Raw genomic sequence first — 18,215 nt, forward strand, 5'->3', positions numbered from 1 at the left:
ACCCGGGACCTCAGAATCGCTGCGCTGATGTGCTAGCATATTATCCCGCTGAGCGACACATTATTAATTTTGAAGTGAAAATGATGGCATATTTAATATTTTATGTTTTTTTTATGTTGAATTAATGAGTTATAGACAAAGTGAAATATAAAGAAAATGTTTTTAATTATTTTCACCTAGAACTAAATGAAAAATTGAATTTGATCATGTGTATAAACTTCTGTGTAACATTATTTTTAAAAACATGTCTTATAATCAGATCCTTGCCTGTGTGTGTTGGGGTTATTAACACCCAAAGTCTTCACTTTTAAGTGATACAAATTTTAAGGTTTTTGGTGCAGAGTGAAACTCCAGGCTACCAAGAAGGATGGGCCCTGCTGAGTCTGGTTCCTCTCAAGGTTTCTTCCTGTAATTTTCAGGGAGTTTTTCCTTGCCACAGTCGCCCTCGGCTTGCTCAACAGGGGTTTTTGTATCTGTTGGTCCTGGATTTTGTAAAGTTGCTTTGAGACAATGTCTATTGTAAAAAGCGCTATATAAATAAAGTTGACTTGACTTGACTTGACCAGCATCTAGCTGTCAGTGCTCTTAGTCCTTCCTCCCGCTTTGGACCAATGTAAGAGTATTTATGTATGTATGGTGGTTAAGGAAAGGAAGTAAGGAGAAAGAAGTCTTTTTTTGCTCCAGACTGCCAGGTTTACATCTGAAACCTGAGCTGGTGTCGGATGCTGGCAGCAAAGGGAATACAGCTATAAAAAACATTCACGTGACTGGGCCATCTATAAAGAAAAAGAAACAGAGCAGCAGCGAAAAAGAGAGTGCGGAATGTCTGCAGCTGTTAGGGATTTTAACTGAGCTGCTTAAGTCACGGCTTGGTCCGTGTCCTCTATTGTCGACCTAATGAGACCGGTTCTGCAAACTCGGTGAACTCTGCACCATGCTGTTCCCCTGGCACCTCAACCACAACAGAAACCTCCTAGCTTCAAAGTGGCCACAAATGGCTTTCAGTTTAGAGGATTGGGGAAGGGGAGGGGGTGGGGGGGGTTGTTTCCATCCGCTTCTTTTCCAACAAGCCTGAAAATGTTTGCTTTGGCATGTGGGTAACTGTGCTGTAAACAGACCTAGTGATGTCATTTTCAGAAGGGGGTGTCATACTGTGTCCACCTATTTCGACTGCCTCACCTCTTTCCCCGTTCTGTTCCTATCCCGTGTGCTGCAGGCAGAGAAGAAGGCGTGTCTGGTGTCCATGATGAACTCACTGGAGGAGTATGGAGAGATGGAAGTCATGCCTCAAAAAGCCTCCAGCACCACGAGCAGCCTGTCATCTCCTCTACCACCTGCACCCACACAACATCAACACAAGCCGACCCAACCTCAGGCTCTTCCTAAAGCTCAAGCTCAGCCACAGCTGCAGGCTCCATCCCAGCAACAGCCTCCTTCCCAGCAACAACAGCAGCAGCCTACAGACCCAGCATCTCCTACAGTGGCCACCACCCCAGAGCCAGTGCCTATGGGGAACGGAGACAAGACCTTACCCAAGTCCACAGAGGCAGAGTATGAGGTACTGTTATCTGAGATGATTTTGGATGAAGTGTTTGCAGTAGATATGCCAATCATTTGAATCAGTGTATTGCTTTCAGGTATGTATTTTTCTTCAGGCGGTATCACCTGTCTAAAATATCTGATGGAATTCTCCACTACTCATAATGATGATAAAAAGCCTGTCATCAGGTCTAGGATTAGAACAGACAGCCATCTAGTGGACTGATATTTCATATATGCATTGGCTGTGTAATGAAATCTGTGTATGTGTGTGTGCAGGATGGCCGAGGCTTTGGGATTGGTGAGTTGGTGTGGGGGAAACTAAGGGGTTTCTCTTGGTGGCCTGGACGCATCGTGTCTTGCTGTATGACTGGGCGTAGCCGAGCTGCCGAAGGCACCAGATGGGTCATGTGGTTTGGCGACAGCAAATTTTCAGTAGTAGGTTTTTAATAGTTTTTTATTATTATTTTAAACATTAATGTCTTAATGAGTTTACTTTGGGTACTCCAGTTTTCTCCATCCTCTCACACATGTAAGTAGGTGGATTGGGTACTCTAAGTTGTCCCTATCTGTAAGGAAGAATAAATAAGGCAAATGGTTGATGCCATGCAATGGACTGGTCCCCTGTTTAGTGAGTATTCCCAGCTTGTTTCCAGTCTTTCTAGGATCAGCTCTGGACATAGTCTGACTCACACCAGGGTGAATGAAATAGTAAACAATAGGTGTTCAAGTGGCACAGTGATGAACTACTGCTGCTCTGATCCAGGGTTTGAATATCCAGCTGTGCTCAAACTGGTGTTTTGTCTAGGGTGTGCTACTGCATAGAACCAAGCTCAGGGATTTAGAGGAAACCAGACCCACTATGACCCTCACCAGGATAAAATTAAAATGAAAGAAATGAAAATGAAAAACGGATTAATAAATTGAATAGCAAATTATGCCTGGTGGCAACTTCATTATTAACATCATACTGGTAGGACCCTCCTTTTAGAACAGCCTTGATTCTTTGGCATGGATTTCACATGGTGGTTTAGCTGTATCATTTTTAATAACTGTTTCAACCCCTTAATGCCGAATAATTGTTTTTATTTATAGAACTTTGTCATTCGTAACAGTTTGATGTGTTGGAGTTTCTGTAGAACAGTTCAACCCTGTAGAATCTTGATGAATTTTAGTAATGACTTTTATACATCTGGCATATACATTATTAAGTATTTATTGCAGGTTGTTTGCAGTTTTACATAAAATAGCATTTCTGGGAAAGTTTGGACATTTTGTAAAATGCAATTAAAGAAGAATTTGTGATTTGTTCATTGTCTTGAACCTTTATTAGCCTGACAAAGGTACAGAAGAATGATTTTGCTTACATTTTCACTGACCAACCTAGCTGTATTTCGTAAATATGATCAAATTTAGAATTTGATGCCTGCAACTCTCAGAAATATCAATCAGCTAAATCAGCGAAACATGCCTACCAATTAGTGATTTGTGTTTCATTTACCTGTTCTGTCTTGCTGCTTTTTTACATGTGTCTACACAGTACAATTGGCATATGTGTTGGGATGGACTGAGAAAAAAAGAAAAGATTTTTATGGTCAAAGATGTACATCAGTTTTTAATTGCATATTTTCTACATGACTGAATGATTGCGTAAGGGCAGTGGTAACTTAGTGGTTGAGGTCCTGAACTAGCAATAATAAGGTTGCTGGTTCTAGCCGCACTACAGCTAGGATGGCATTGTTGGGACTGCCACTGTATTTCATAAAAGTTGCTTTGGATATAAATGCCATAAATGCTAATAATTACAAGCAGGTGCTTCTGTGTTTCTAATAAAGTGGTCAGTTGCTGTATATGTATAAAGTATTTGTGTAAGTAGTTCTATTCCTCTTAACATCTTATAAAAACAAGGTTTTATTTTTAAAATGAGATTAATGTGTAATCTAACTGTCCTTTCTTCTCCAGGTGTGTGTTGAGAAACTGTTACCTTTAAGTTCCTTCTGCAATGCTTTTCACCAGCCAACCTACAACAAACAGCCAATGTACAAGAAAGCCATCTATGAAGTGTTACAAGTATGGATTTCTTTTTTTTTTATATATATATATATATATATATATATATGTATTTGTATTCTGTTTATGCATTTTCTATTTCCCCCCAGTCTAGTCATAACCAATTACCTTTATCCCAACCAATAACACACACCACTTCATACAATGTGCCAGAGACAGGTTCACACAGAAAGCAGTATCACATAGAGTCATGCACTGCTCTCAATTATTTACCAGCAGATGCAGCCAGTCGTGTCTGTATAGGCACCTGGTCAGTCAATATTACAGCTGAGATTCGAACTCGCATCTGCTATGGTAGCCTAGGGCATCAGACCGTTATGCCACCCGACCGATTGCATGTGCTGATTTTAACTGTTGCAGTTTCTGTTTAGCAAAATTGCAAAAACACAAAGAATTTTTATTTTTTTTTGATAATCTGAACATGTTAAATATTGCTCCACAGGTAGCCAGCAGTAGAGCAGGAAAAGCTTTCATCACTTGCCCAGAGAGTGATGACACAGACACCTGTAAGTCAGTAGACATTCAGAACAAGCAAATGATTGAATGGGCCATGACAGGATTTCAGCCTACTGGCCCCAAGGGCCTGGAGCCTCCAGAAGGTAAACATTACTGTCATGTTCTTCTTTTAAAAGGGATTGCAGCTAAGACACGTCTGCACAAGTGAAGGTGCAAACTAACGATTTGTTGCATTTTTTTTCATAGCCCTCTAAGTACATGGTAAAGCACATTTACATTTGCGGCATTAAGCGGACACTTTTATCCAAAGTGACTTACAGTTATCACTGCATACAGTTTGAGCAATCGAGAGTAAAGGATCTTGATTATGGGCCCAACAACTTGGTGATAGTGGGGCTTGAACTGGCAACTTTATGATTACTAGACTAGTACCCCAACCACTGAGCTACTATTGCCCCAATACATTGTATAATACTGTATATATGAAGATTCATTGTAGATTAATTTTAATGTATATCATACAGTTGTCATGAGAAAATGGACAATAAACCTGCCTCAGATCCTGACATTAAACATGATTAATTTTTTACAAAAAAAGTCATGCAAGCTCTTACTTACTGACTTAAGATCAGATACAGATGTTTAGTTGGATGGATGTTGATTTGTATGGCTGGCACATGTGATTTTTTGAAAGGACTTTCTATTAGGCCATATGCCAGTCTTTTAAGTGTACCAGGCACAGGTGTGGATTAGGAGGGATAGGTAGGAGGGTTACCAATATTTATTTTAGAACTGTATCTCTAGCTAACCTGCCGCTGAGATTGAACCTTCCAAAATTTATTTGAAATCCTAACAAATATAAACTGGTTCTTTTTCAGAGGAGCGCAACTCTTATAAGGACGTATACCCCGAATTGTGGGTTGAGCCTGAAGCCGCGGCCTACGCGCCAACACCAGCCAAAAGGCCCCGCAAGAGCACGACCACAGAGAAGCCCAAAGTAAAAGACATCATTGATGAAAGAACTCGAGGTTAGCCTGCACTCACTCTCCCTGCAGTCACAGAGGGTTTAACGAGTTCACAAACACATGTGTACTCACATCAGCACACGCCTCTAATCAGGATTTACAGCTTTAATCACTAAGCCCTCCAAGCTAAACATTACATACGGAACACTTATCAGCCAATTCTCATCTTGCTTTCTGTTTTTTTAGAGAGGCTTGTGTATGAGGTGCGGCAGAATAGCAGAAACATTGAAGGTATTAACAACATCAATTTGCTGACCTGAATAAGTCTTCTATAAACTTTAAAGACTTTAATCCACATGGGATTTCCTCTTTACCTAATTATTTTTTACTTCCTTTACTTTGCAGACATTTGTATCTCCTGTGGAACTTTAAATGTTTCCCTTGAGCACCCACTCTTTTCTGGAGGAATGTGCCAAAGCTGTAAGGTAAATGTTGGCTTGTCACTGAGGGCCTGGTGCCCAGCCTATGGATCTACTTATTGTTAAACCAGACCAAAAAGCATAATTTATGGTAATATAAAACTATTTACGTTGAATAGTTCAATAAAAATGCCTGGAAAATACTACAAATTACAAATAGTGCATGTAGGAACAATATGTACTGAAAGGCCTAGATGAGCCAAAACATTAGGACCACCCACCACTTCTTTAACTTTAACTACTGTGTCCACAAAGTTGAATCAGTTCATCTGGACACAAGTTTGTTGTAGAGATCACAAACTTGTGTCCAGATGAACTGATTCAACTTTGTGGATTTGTGTACCTGGATTATTGAGCATGCATCAACAGATTTAACTACTGTGCATTTGAGGCTCAGGGATATGCTAAATATTGGGCTGCTGGTAGTTACCCATAGTACACATGTTGAATGCAGCAGATATGATCAGCATACAGACCTGAGTATCTTGATAATTGGCCAAATCATTATGGCCAGATGACTGGGTTGAAGTATCTCTAATGTAGTGAGGGGTGCTCACAGGCAACTGTGGTAAATACCCACCAACAGTGGTCTGAGGAGGGACAAGGCACAAACCGCTGACAAGTTGTTTGGTGGCTAAGACTCGTTAATGCCAAAAGACATGAAGATTGTAGAATCTGGTACGACCTAACAGTAGGGCTACTGGTGATCAGTCACAACACAAAGTGCATGAACTTCATCTGTGTATGGGGCTGCATAGTTGCAGGCCAGTCAAAGTGCCCATGCCCAAGTCCTGTCCACCGCCAAAAGCACCTTAAACGAGCACACAGTCATCAAAACTGGGCATCAGAGCATCCATGGAAGTGGAAAAGATGGCACCAGGGTGTACTGTAGGGCCAAAGCTTTGCAATCCTGGCATGGTATTACTGCTTTGCTCCCAGTGATCCCAGGTCAATCTGGGCCCAGCACAATCCTGTAACAACCTATCCGCTAATTTCCATTTAAAATTCTTACTAGTCACAACAAGTTCATTTTCATGTTTATACGACCGCTTTATCCTGGCCGGGGTTGTGTTGGGTATGGCTTTTTTGTAATTACTGGGCGCAGTTCAGTAACACACCCTGGATAGGACGCTAATCCATTGCGGGGCCTTGGCCAACCTTTTCTTAGACACAGCCAATCATGTTTATATGTAGACACCCAGCCAACTGATAGCACCTCTGGGGACCCAGGATCCCAGTAGTACTTGGCTAGCATAGTTTACCACTGCACTACCCGAGTGCCTATTTCTCTTAATAAGAATGCTTTATTTAATTATTTCTGAAAGCATTTTCACTTTACATCATGTGTGTAAAACTGTTGCATAATGTACATGGCATTGTGTTCCAGAACTGCTTCCTGGAATGTGCATACCAGTATGACGATGATGGTTACCAGTCTTACTGCACTATTTGCTGTGGAGGAAGGGAAGTCCTAATGTGTGGAAACAATAACTGCTGCAGGTGGGACTTCGACCCCTTTAGCCTGGTTATTTTCTTACTTTTCCAGTCGCTTGCATTGCTGTAAATGTAATATATTATCAGCTGTCTGAGAATTTACATTTAATGCTAATAAAAGCAGCTTAATACAGAACATTTAATATTTATTTAGGATAACCTTCATGCTACTTGTTCTGTGGTAACAGCTGTACTGTAGTATGCATTAGGGGTGGGTTTATAAAATCGATTTTTCCATTCTAATCGATCTTTATTTGAACGATCCGATATCGATTCATATAAACGCGAGATCGATCTTTTAAATACGCCCCTTTTTACGGTGCACACGGAAATCTGTTACCCCCTTTAATTTCGCGTGACCAGCCAGTGTTTTTTCATGCAACGAGATCTGACCTGCACATCAGTTTAGCATGGCAGAAGCTCAAGTTATGACCACTACACAACTTTTTGCACTGATTTTCGCTCGGCGACGGGTCGGTGCTGGATTCGGGAGGAACTCGGTGTTCGCTCTGCGATCAAAACTCGGCTCTCAATCAATGTGAGAAACAGCGAGGGGAAACACAGGGGAGAGGTTGGAAACAGGTGGTGGAGCGCAATATAGTTTCTATCAGAATACATCAGCACACGCGAGTTTTACAGTATTTCTGACCTGATCGTTCTCTACAAAACAAAATATTTATTAACCTCCAACTCACTATAGAACAAGCCATGCTGCTCGTGTTGCCAAATCCACTCAGATTCATTTATTTCATCAGCGCACAAACTTTGATCGCTCGCTACTTGTTGATGTGCATGTTTGGACGTGGTGTCATTAAACCTTTCATCACTTCTCACGTGTGTTTTCGTGACAAAACGTAGTTTTGGAGACCAGAGACGCTCGCCTGTGATTCCCCCTGGTGATAGATGATGTAGTGTAAAAACCCCCATCGCCGATCAGTCGTGTAGTGTGAACATTACAGCGACCAGGTGTTAATCAGAGTGTCGTGTAGTGTAAACTTGGCATAAGCTGTTCAACAGCCAGGTGTATGTTTACATTACATTTACACTGTTGTAGCGTGTCAGACATATAAAATAATAATAAAAAATGAATGTTACTGTTTTCTGTTTTGGATTAATTATTTATGTTAACAAAATACACAAATATTTTTAATAATGAGTGTTTTTTGTACAATTATCACATTCGTTCTCGTTAATGTAACTCAAATACGCCTAAATGTGTTGAATCGAAATTGAATCGAAAATCGAAGATCGAATCGAATCGGGACCTTGTGAATCGGAATCAAATCGATCCAGGAAATTAGTGGCGATACCCAGCCCTAGTATGCATACTGTTTTAAGCCACCAGATAGATCGCTCTGTCAGGATTCATCAGCTGAGCAGGCTTTTCTATGTGCAGGTGTTTCTGTGTGGAGTGTGTGGATTTGCTAGTGGGACCTGGTGCAGCTCAGGCCGCTATAAAGGAGGACCCATGGAACTGCTACATGTGCGGTCAGAAGCCTCAGTCCGGTCTGCTGGAACGCAGAGCTGACTGGCCCAGTCGCTTACAGCACTTTTTTGCCAACAACCATGACCAAGACTTTGTAAGTTATGTTTCTATAGAATTGAACAGAATAGCTTTTTCAGTATAAAGTAATTGGAGAACATTGCATTTCATAAATAAACAGTAATTCAACAGCAACTGAACAGCAGTTTGTCAAAGGACGGGCATTTTAGCCTGTCTTAAAGATAACAGGAAAAATAAACGGGTACCTGAGTGCTCGAACTGCATAGGGGGGAATTGCTCCCGACCTACACTGTTTACTGATCTGTCCTGACATTAAACAATAAGGAACACATAAACAGTACCTTATTGTTCCCGAAATTAGGATTTTTATTTTCATGCAAATGCATCTTCATCTGCAAGTTGAAGTCAAAATTCAACACACTCTTGTAAAGGACATTTTTTTCAACTGCTTTTTTTCTGTGATTAAATGCGGCACAGTGGCTTGGTGGGTAGCACTGTCGCCTCACAGCAAGAAGGTCCTGGGTTCGATTACAGTGCGGCTCTGTGTGGAGTTTGCATGCTCTCCCCTTGTCTGCATGGGTTTCCTCCGGGAGCTCCAGTTTCCTCATAGTCCAAAGACATGCAAGTGAGGTGAACTGAAGATACAAAATTGTCCCTGACTGTGTTTAACATTAAAGACTTGAACAGATGAATCTTGTGTAACCAGTAATTGGGTAACCTGTCCTGTCATGAATATAATCAAACTGTTTAAAACATGCCATTAAAATCCTAATAAATAAATAAATTAGGGCTGTCAAACGATTAAAATTTGTAATCGCGATTAATCTCAGAATTTCATATAGTTAATCGCGATTAATCGCATTTAAAAAAATCTGTGTAAATGTTATAGAAAACAAGGATTTTTATGTGAAATGTTACAATTAAAATGGTGAACACATTTTATGCTAAATGTACTGATGTTAAAAACTGCTGGGACAAGAGAAAACTGTAAGGGAGTTTTATTCACTCACATACTAGGCAGTAAATGTCAGATTGTAGTTTAGAATTTCTCCATCAGCAAACATTGTAGATCAGCGGTGCTTTAGGTGGGATAAGGCGTAGTTATTGTAACAGACTTTTCTGTGGTTGTATTGTGACAATGGTTTGATGGCCGTTTCTACACGAAGTGAGTGTGTTTTGACCCTTTGGGGCTTCCATAGTTCATGGACTAACGTGCTTGACTCAGCTTTCCGGTATTTGGTACCTTAACAGAATAAGTTAATAAAAGTGTTCTGCTCCCGACAACTTGTGAATATAGCGTGTATTTATTTCTTTATAAGTGCATCACTACAACGCTCGGTTACATTATGTTAACAAACCGCAAATGAAAAACGGTGGCAAGTCCGACATTAAAACGTTTGTTTTAACATAATGTTAACATAATGTAACCGAGCGTTGTAGTTCTACCAGTCAAGTCTCAACATTAACTAGAATTTGCGTTAACGGCACTATTATTTTTAATCGCGTTAAATTGAAATCGCGTTAATGCGTTATTATCGCGTTAACTTCGACAGCCCTAAAATAAATACATGAGGTTTGACACAATGTACAGTCAAGTGAGCTATACATTACCATGAGCTTGGAGGCCTTCGTGCAAAAAAGAAGCCATATAAAGCTATACTGAAATTTGTTGAATAAGCACAAGCAAGTCTTTTACTCTATGCCAGTGTGAAGCTGGCTTGACTGTGGACAGTGTCACCAATATACTAGTGTTTCTAATAAACTGTAGACCTGTCGTTTGTGGTTGTGTCCGATTTCCCCTTTAGTATAACATGATGGTTTTTGGGATTTGTAGATAATACTGTTCCACTGTTGTGTGCAGTCAAATAAGCCCTGTTTATGTGAGCATAGAGAGTTCAACAGCTGTCATATAATGTATTTATTTATTAGGATTTTAACGTCATGTTTTACACTTTGGTTACATTCATGACAGGAACGGTCGTTACTTATTACACAAGGTTCATCAGTTCACACAAGGTTATATCGAACACAGTCATGGACAATTTAGTATCTCCAATTCACTTGCATGTCTTTGGACTGTGGGAGGAAACCGGAGCACCCGGAGTAAACCCACGCAGACACGGGGGGAACATGCAAACTCCACACAGAAAGGACCCGGACCGCCCCACCTGGGGATCGAACCCAGGACCTTCTTGCTGTGAGGCGACAGTGCTACCCACTTAGCCACCGTGCCGCCCCTGTCCTATCATAATCACAAGCGTTTGAAAGGCCATGCCAGAAAATTAAAGGGCATTCTACAACTGTCTACACCATTAAATGAAATAATTAAATAATATTGTGCACATCCCTTATTTAGACAGTGTGAAAATGTCATCTGTAAAACAGCCAGCAAGCATGACAAAAAGCTCAGAAAGTTTTCATTCTGTGGTAGAGTAGCCTTAATCTAGTATTTGTTGTAAGTGTTAAGGTTAGGTAAAGATATGATATGTACTGCACAGGTGGAGTTTCATCGTCTACCTGTGCAGCAGTGGTGTAAGTTAGATGGTTTAAGGTCTTCAGACGTATCTTGTAACAATTTATGGGTAAGAAAACAAGTTGACTGACTGCATTATGAATAAAAGCCCCTAAAATGGGCATTTCTGACTAAAGCGATTTAACAAGCAGGGCTGTTTTATTACCAGAAACTGGAAAGTATCCCACATGCAGGCGGCCATTACTACCTAAAAGTCTTTCTCTTTTCCTCAGGAACCTCCGAAGCGCTACCCTCCTGTTGTGGCAGAGAAGAGGAAGCCTATTCGTGTTTTATCGCTCTTTGATGGCATCGCCACAGGTGAAAGATTAATTCCTACTGTTTTTATGGTCTTCAACAGCTGATTCTTCTTTCAGTGCTAATGCTGTTTGGGATATTAAAGCTCCCCCTTTTTACAGGGCAGTATGAAAGTATGCCGAGGCTTAGAAAGTATTCAGCCCAAAACTCTTTCTAGATTTTATTGCCTCAGCCATTTTTTTTTGTCATTTGTAGATTAGCATAAAAGTGTCAAAAGATTGCGTAAAAGAGTCAAATATGCATAAAAGAGTCAAATATGAGTCAAAATCATTTTAGATTAATATTATGTTATATATTGAACTACAGCTACACTGCCAAAGTCAGTCTACCACTCGTATCAATTGTATCAACATACTAGAAGAGGAGCGGCTCAGGTGGCGCAGCGGTAAAGTACGCTAGCGCACCAGAGTTGGGGTTTCTAATACATCGTATCGAATCTCAGCTCTGCCTTTCTGACTGGGCTGGGCGGCAGCATAAACAACGATTGGCTGTTATTCAGGGTTGGAAGGTAAGAAAGTCGGATCATAGGTCCTCATAACTGGTGCAACTGCGGCCCCTGCTGGCTGACTGATGGCGCCTGCACCATAATGCTGAGGAATAATGCTGAGGAATAATGCTGATGGGGGTGTGGCCCTCCATACACAGTGCCCGTCCAGTGTATGAAGTCGACTCGTGCAGGTGAAAAATGCAGTCTGTACTGACTGTACTTGCCGGAGGGGGCGTATGTCAGTTGAAAGGCGTCCTCAGTCAGTGGTGAAGGGTCGAATCAGTATAGAGGACGCATTCAGGGTAATTGGACACAACTAGATGGGTGGGGGGGTTATGGGGGGGGGACATACTAGAAGAGGGCAGCTATTGCTCTGACTTGCAGACATCAGTGGGTGCGACTAAATAAAGGTAATAACTTATGTGGTAAATTATCAACCTGTTTTACCAAAAGTGTATGCAAGAGCAAGAAGGAGCAAGAAGGAAAGCCTAACTGACAGAATTTTTAAAAGGTCACTTGGAAGCCTGCCACATAAAGTAACCTATAACAGGCCCACCTGCAATGGAGAACAGCAGGGGGTGAAGCATTGCTACAGAATCACGTTCTCCTGCTTTGCCATTTATTACCGAGAGATGGGGCATAGAGGGCATGGGGCATGACTCTTAACTGACAGTCAGCTGTGCCCTGTTAAGCATTCATTCTTTTACACATTTTAATGTTTAACTTGCACGAATAAAAAAATATGTTTTAAGATATATATAAAAAAATGAACCTAGGCAATAGTACAATGCACCTGATCACATCTGGAATACGGGCCTCACAGTGTACCTTATGTGTTTGGGTGTTTCTTTAGGGCTACTGGTGCTAAAAGAACTGGGGATTCAGGTAGACCGCTACGTGGCCTCTGAGATATGTGAAGACTCCATCACCGTGGGTATCGTGCGGCACCAGGGGCGCATCATGTACGTCGGTGATGTGAGGAATGTCACACACAAACATGTAAGTTTTCCTGCTGCAAATTCATTTCTAAGAAAGAAAACCCAAATCACACATAATTTTTTATATGCGTTTATAATCCTAAGTCCTAATTTACTCTTTCTTACATGTTTGTACAGATACAAGAGTGGGGGCCTTTTGATCTTGTTATTGGAGGAAGCCCATGTAATGACCTGTCCATAGTCAATCCAGCACGGAAAGGTCTCTATGGTAAAATCATACTGCATGCAAAACCAATAATTTAGCCAATGATTTTCTTAAAGCATTTAAAGGTGTTTACATGGTTCAGCGTTTACATGGTTCAAGGGTTTACATGGATTATGACTTTGTCTTGTAAAAGCCCAATAGTGAATAAAAGTTTGACTAAATACACTTTCTTTTTCTGTCTTGCATTTTCTCAAAAACATTCAGAGGGCACCGGACGGCTGTTCTTCGAGTTTTACCGGCTTTTACATGAAGCTCGTCCCAAAGAAGGAGACAATAGGCCGTTCTTCTGGCTGTTTGAGAACGTAGTGGCCATGGGTGTCAGTGACAAGAGGGACATCTCTCGCTTTTTAGAGGTCTGTTCTTCCATGCACAGGCTTCATATGATGAAATAGGAAGCAACTGCATTTATAGATACAAACCCCTTCACCTACCTTGTGTATAACTTTTGAGAGCTGTAGTGTCGTCATCAGCAATATGGCTGTTGGGCGCCACCAAGTGGTAGATCTAATTAACTAAGGGTTCCTTTAAAACAGAAGAATCTCACCTGACCTGAACAACCCAAAGAAACAGGGTGAAATTAATGTTGTAAACTCCTTGCATATAGTGCATTTACCTTCTTTTTTTGGCTTACAAATTATCCACTTCCAAAAGTATGTGGACACCCAAACCCACATCAGTGGTAGCCATCAGGCCCGCACCCCCCCCCCCCCCCCCAACTTGCGCCACGCCCCCCTCCCCTTCATCAACCGCCGCACAAAAATCATTGAGAAAGCTTCTGACAAGCTAAAAGAACGTAATTAACGTTGTACACATCATACATACGATTTTGTTGATTGGAAAATATTACTTTAAAAAGATAAATCCCATCTGAGCCGATTCTATCAGCACATTATATAAATTCGTGGTTCACTTTGGTAAATCATAAGCGGTTCTTGCTTTTTGATGTAGATGAGAGCAGAAAACGTTACTTCACAGAGTCAAGCATAGACAAAAGTTAATCAATTACTAAGTTAGTTCAGGATCATCTGCTCTGACTGACAGAAAACGTTTAGCTCCACAGACAGAACGAGTCTGAGTCGGCTCCCGCTCTGTGGTAATAACCAGTATAATTAAGCCTGAGCTTTTTAAGGTAAGCGAGTCACACAAAATGTTCTGTAGTAGTTGGTGTTTATTTAAAACCGCAACATTCATTATAACAGTAAACACGGAGAGATGACTGAGAAAAGAAACTTACGCTGCGCTTAAAATGAATCGACTCCTTAATCACTCATATCGATACTGTGAACAGAGCTTCTCTCTTAAAGACACACACACGTCCTATAACAGCGGTCGTTGCTTTTGTCACCGGGTTATCTTCGCTGATAGCTCTATTTTGAAGGTTTTTATCAAACTGAACTGAATAACATTAAACGTGCGTGTGAGCGTGGTCAGTGAGACTAATCAAATATGTCTCCCGTGGGTGAAAAATGAATTGCTTTAGTTTTAGAAGTAAAAAAATCTCGTAATGCCACGCCCCCCGGTCAGGCACTCGCGCGCAGGTTGAAAACCCCTGGCCTAGAGCAGGGTTGCGAGCCAAAAAAATAGGTCACAGAGAAAAGTAATAATAAATAAACGAATTTTAACAGGCCTATAAACTGAAACTTGTATGCGAACGCCCCCTTGTGGAGAGAAAAAGATTTCATTTGCATTTTTCGTCTTACCTGGGTCAGGTAAAAATAAATTATGGACAAAATGTGGGTTGCTTGAAACATAGTTTGAAAAACCCTGGCCTAGTGGGTAGAGCTTTGAGCTGTCAATCAGAAGATTGTCGGTTTAAATTCAGGCTCTGCTATGCAGCCATTGTTGAGCCCTTAATCTGTGTGTTTAAGGGGTGCTGTACAATGGCTGACCCTGCACTTTGACCCAAGCTTCCAAACAAGCTGGGACTGTACTGTACCCATGTATATGTACATATGACAAATTTAGGCATTCTTTTTCTATATATGTCTGTTAAATATAAATTGTTTTACCTGTCACCAATGAACTAGCAGTTACACTGCTTCAAGTTCTGTTTCAACCTGTTTCTCTGAACAGTGCAATCCAGTGATGATAGACGCCAAGGAAGTGTCGGCTGCCCATCGTGCCCGCTACTTCTGGGGTAACCTTCCTGGCATGAACAGGTTGGTTATAGAATGGTGAGGGAGGCAACAGTGTTTATCTCAAACCCTTCCCTCAGTTTATCCTATGTGCTACCTTACCATTCTTTATCAGTTCTATCTACCATAAAATAATGTATGTCTCTTCACTCTCCATAACCTTTTCTTCTTCTGTTTTCTTGAACCAGACCGCTGACTTCCATGAGCAACGACAAACTGGACCTTCAGGACTGCCTGGAACATGGCAGAACTGCTAAGGTAGATCTGCCTCCCGAATGTACCAAATGAATTGCTAAAGTGATAATAGCCTAATACATTTTAACAGAATTATTATGACGATAAACACTTATTTTTCAGTTTGATAAAGTAAAGACCATTACCACTCGCTCGAATTCAATAAAGCAGGGCAAGGATCAGCACTTCCCTGTGTTTATGAATGACAAAGAAGACATCCTGTGGTGCACTGAGATGGAGAGGTATGATGCCTCACCTCACTTTAATACTTTACTTGTATTGAAAGTGCAAATGAATTATGGCTGTCATTCTAAAGGCAGTTTCGGCTTCTTTAGCAAAGGTGGCTAAAATGTCTTGAGATGTCTCTGTGTGGTTATTATACATTGAAATTAGGAGGCTTTGATGACTGCAGTTCCTTTTTGAGTGATTTTGTGTTAGTGTTCACTAGTGTAGAACAGACACACTGGTAAAAAAACAGAAGAGCTTAGTAAAAACCAAACCAAACACTACTATAGACTCTAACTCTGTTTAGAACTTTACCAATTCCCCAAATCGACTAAACTCTTTTAATATGCATTTCCATGTGTATTTCTTTAGACCCAAATTTGATACTGTCTAATTGTAACTGATTTTTATTCAAAAACGAGCAATTAAATCTCACTTTAATTCAGAACGACAACGGTTGTTCCTACACACAACGATGCACATTTAGCCAGTAATAACAGTTAAACCAATCAGGCGGCAAGGTGGCTCGGTGGATAGCACTGTCGCCTCACTGCAAGAAGGTCCTGAGTTTAATTCTCGGGTGGAGCGGTCCGGGTCCTTTCTGTGTGGAGTTTGCATGTTCTCCCCATGTCTGCATGAGTTTCCTCACACAGTCCAAAAACGTTCAAGTGAGGTGAACTGGAGATACAAAATTGTCCATGACTGTGTTTGACATTAAAAACTTGAGCTGATGAATCTTGTGTAATAAGTAACAACTGTTTCTGTCATGAACGTAACCAAAGTTAAATGTTAAAATCCTAATAAATAAACAAGTTAAGCCAATTACATATATTCTGCAATTATGTGGATCGATCTGGGTTTTGTAAACTGATTTCACACATGACCAGAATGTGCAAGCTCAAACTCTTAGTCATTTGCAATATAATACAATAAATATCTCTTATTTTTTTCTCCTAGAGTGTTCGGCTTCCCCGTCCACTACACAGACGTGTCCAACATGAGCCGGTTGGCAAGACAGAGGCTCCTAGGCCGCTCATGGAGCGTCCCAGTCATCCGCCACCTCTTTGCACCACTCAAAGAGTACTTCGCCTGTGTGTGAACGGCGGTGCAGCGAGTTGGAGGAAATCCTAAACTAATGTATGAAATAAGAAGAGCCTTGTTTACTTTGTTGCCAGTTTATTACATACATCTACAGGGGTTGGACAATGAAACTGAAACACCTGGTTTTAGACCACAATAATTTATTAGTATGGTGTAGGGCCTCCTTTTGCGGCCAATACAGCGTCAATTCGTCTTGGAAATGACATATACAAGTCCTGCACAGTGGTCAGAGGGATTTTAAGCCATTCTTCTTGCAGGATAGTGGCCAGGTCACTACGTGATGCTGGTGGAGGAAAACGTTTCCTGACTCGCTTCTCCAAAACACCCCAAAGTGGCTCAATAATATTTAGATCTGGTGACTGTGCAGGCCATGGGAGATGTTCAACTTCACTTTCATGTTCATCAAACCAATCTTTCACCAGTCTTGCTGTGTGTATTGGTGCATTGTCATCCTGATACACGGCACCGCCTTCAGGATACAATGTTTGAACCATTGGATGCACATGGTCCTCCAGAATGGTTCGGTAGTCCTTGGCAGTGACGCGCCCATCTAGCACAAGTATTGGGCCAAGGGAATGCCATGATATGGCAGCCCAAACCATCACTGATCCACCCCCATGCTTCACTCTGGGCATGCAACAGTCTGGGTGGTACGCTTCTTTGGGGCTTCTCCACACCGTAACTCTCCCGGATGTGGGGAAAACAGTAAAGGTGGACTCATCAGAGAACAATACATGTTTCACATTGTCCACAGCCCAAGATTTGCGCTCCTTGCACCATTGAAACCGACGTTTGGCATTGGCACGAGTGACCAAAGGTTTGGCTATAGCAGCCCGGCCGTGTATATCGACCCTGTGGAGCTCCCGACGGACAGTTCTGGTGGAAACAGGAGAGTTGAGGTGCACATTTAATTCTGCCGTGATTTGGGCAGCCGTGGTTTTATGTTTTTTGGATACAATCCGGGTTAGCACCCGAACATCCCTTTCAGACAGCTTCCTCTTGCGTCCACAGTTAATCCTGTTGGATGTGGTTTGTCCTTCTTGGTGGTATGCTGACATTACCCTGGATACCGTGGCTCTTGATACATCACAAAGACTTGCTGTCTTGGTCACAGATGCGCCAGCAAGACGTGCACCAACAATTTGTCCTCTTTTGAACTCTGGTATGTCACCCATAATGTTGTGTGCATTGCAATATTTTGAGCAAAACTGTGCTCTTACCCTGCTAATTGAACCTTCACACTCTGCTCTTACTGGTGCAATGTGCAATTAATGAAGATTGGCCACCAGACTGGTCCAATTTAGCCATGAAACCTCCCACACTAAAATGACAGGTGTTTCAGTTTCATTGTCCAACCCCTGTAATTTGTACTCACTCTTCGGCAATTTTATTTTTCAATTTCATTTCACCTTTTACTCAGGTGCACTTTATAGGATTACAATACTGACTGCAGCCTGACACAACACTGACATTCTAGTGTGCGCAAATTGGCTGAA

At 41.4% G+C, this 18,215-nt stretch overlaps 1 protein-coding gene across 5 annotated transcripts in view; it reads left to right on the top strand.

Moving 5' to 3' along the window:
• The window catches only part of dnmt3ab (DNA (cytosine-5-)-methyltransferase 3 alpha b), a 69,785-nt gene extending 52,938 nt beyond the window's left edge, over positions 1–16,847 (top strand). For 4 of the 5 annotated variants that reach the window (XM_063007568.1, XM_063007572.1, XM_063007569.1 and 1 more), the window contains 17 exons: positions 1,217–1,558; positions 1,819–1,977; positions 3,502–3,609; positions 4,052–4,208; positions 4,944–5,093; positions 5,277–5,321; positions 5,436–5,515; positions 6,897–7,009; positions 8,400–8,583; positions 11,253–11,337; positions 12,675–12,820; positions 12,937–13,027; positions 13,229–13,377; positions 15,098–15,183; positions 15,348–15,417; positions 15,517–15,635; positions 16,576–16,847. In XM_063007568.1, coding sequence (XP_062863638.1) covers positions 1,217–1,558; positions 1,819–1,977; positions 3,502–3,609; positions 4,052–4,208; positions 4,944–5,093; positions 5,277–5,321; positions 5,436–5,515; positions 6,897–7,009; positions 8,400–8,583; positions 11,253–11,337; positions 12,675–12,820; positions 12,937–13,027; positions 13,229–13,377; positions 15,098–15,183; positions 15,348–15,417; positions 15,517–15,635; positions 16,576–16,717 — 2,226 coding nt within the window. In that variant the 3' untranslated portion in view covers positions 16,718–16,847. The remainder of the gene's footprint in view (positions 1–1,216; positions 1,559–1,818; positions 1,978–3,501; positions 3,610–4,051; positions 4,209–4,943; positions 5,094–5,276; positions 5,322–5,435; positions 5,516–6,896; positions 7,010–8,399; positions 8,584–11,252; positions 11,338–12,674; positions 12,821–12,936; positions 13,028–13,228; positions 13,378–15,097; positions 15,184–15,347; positions 15,418–15,516; positions 15,636–16,575) is intronic. The other variant, XM_063007571.1, reaches the window with a different exon arrangement.
• Positions 16,848–18,215: the final 1,368 nt, after the last annotated feature.

The sequence above is a fragment of the Trichomycterus rosablanca genome, chromosome 13 (genome assembly GCF_030014385.1).
Source record: "Trichomycterus rosablanca isolate fTriRos1 chromosome 13, fTriRos1.hap1, whole genome shotgun sequence".
NCBI lineage: Eukaryota > Metazoa > Chordata > Actinopteri > Siluriformes > Trichomycteridae > Trichomycterus > Trichomycterus rosablanca.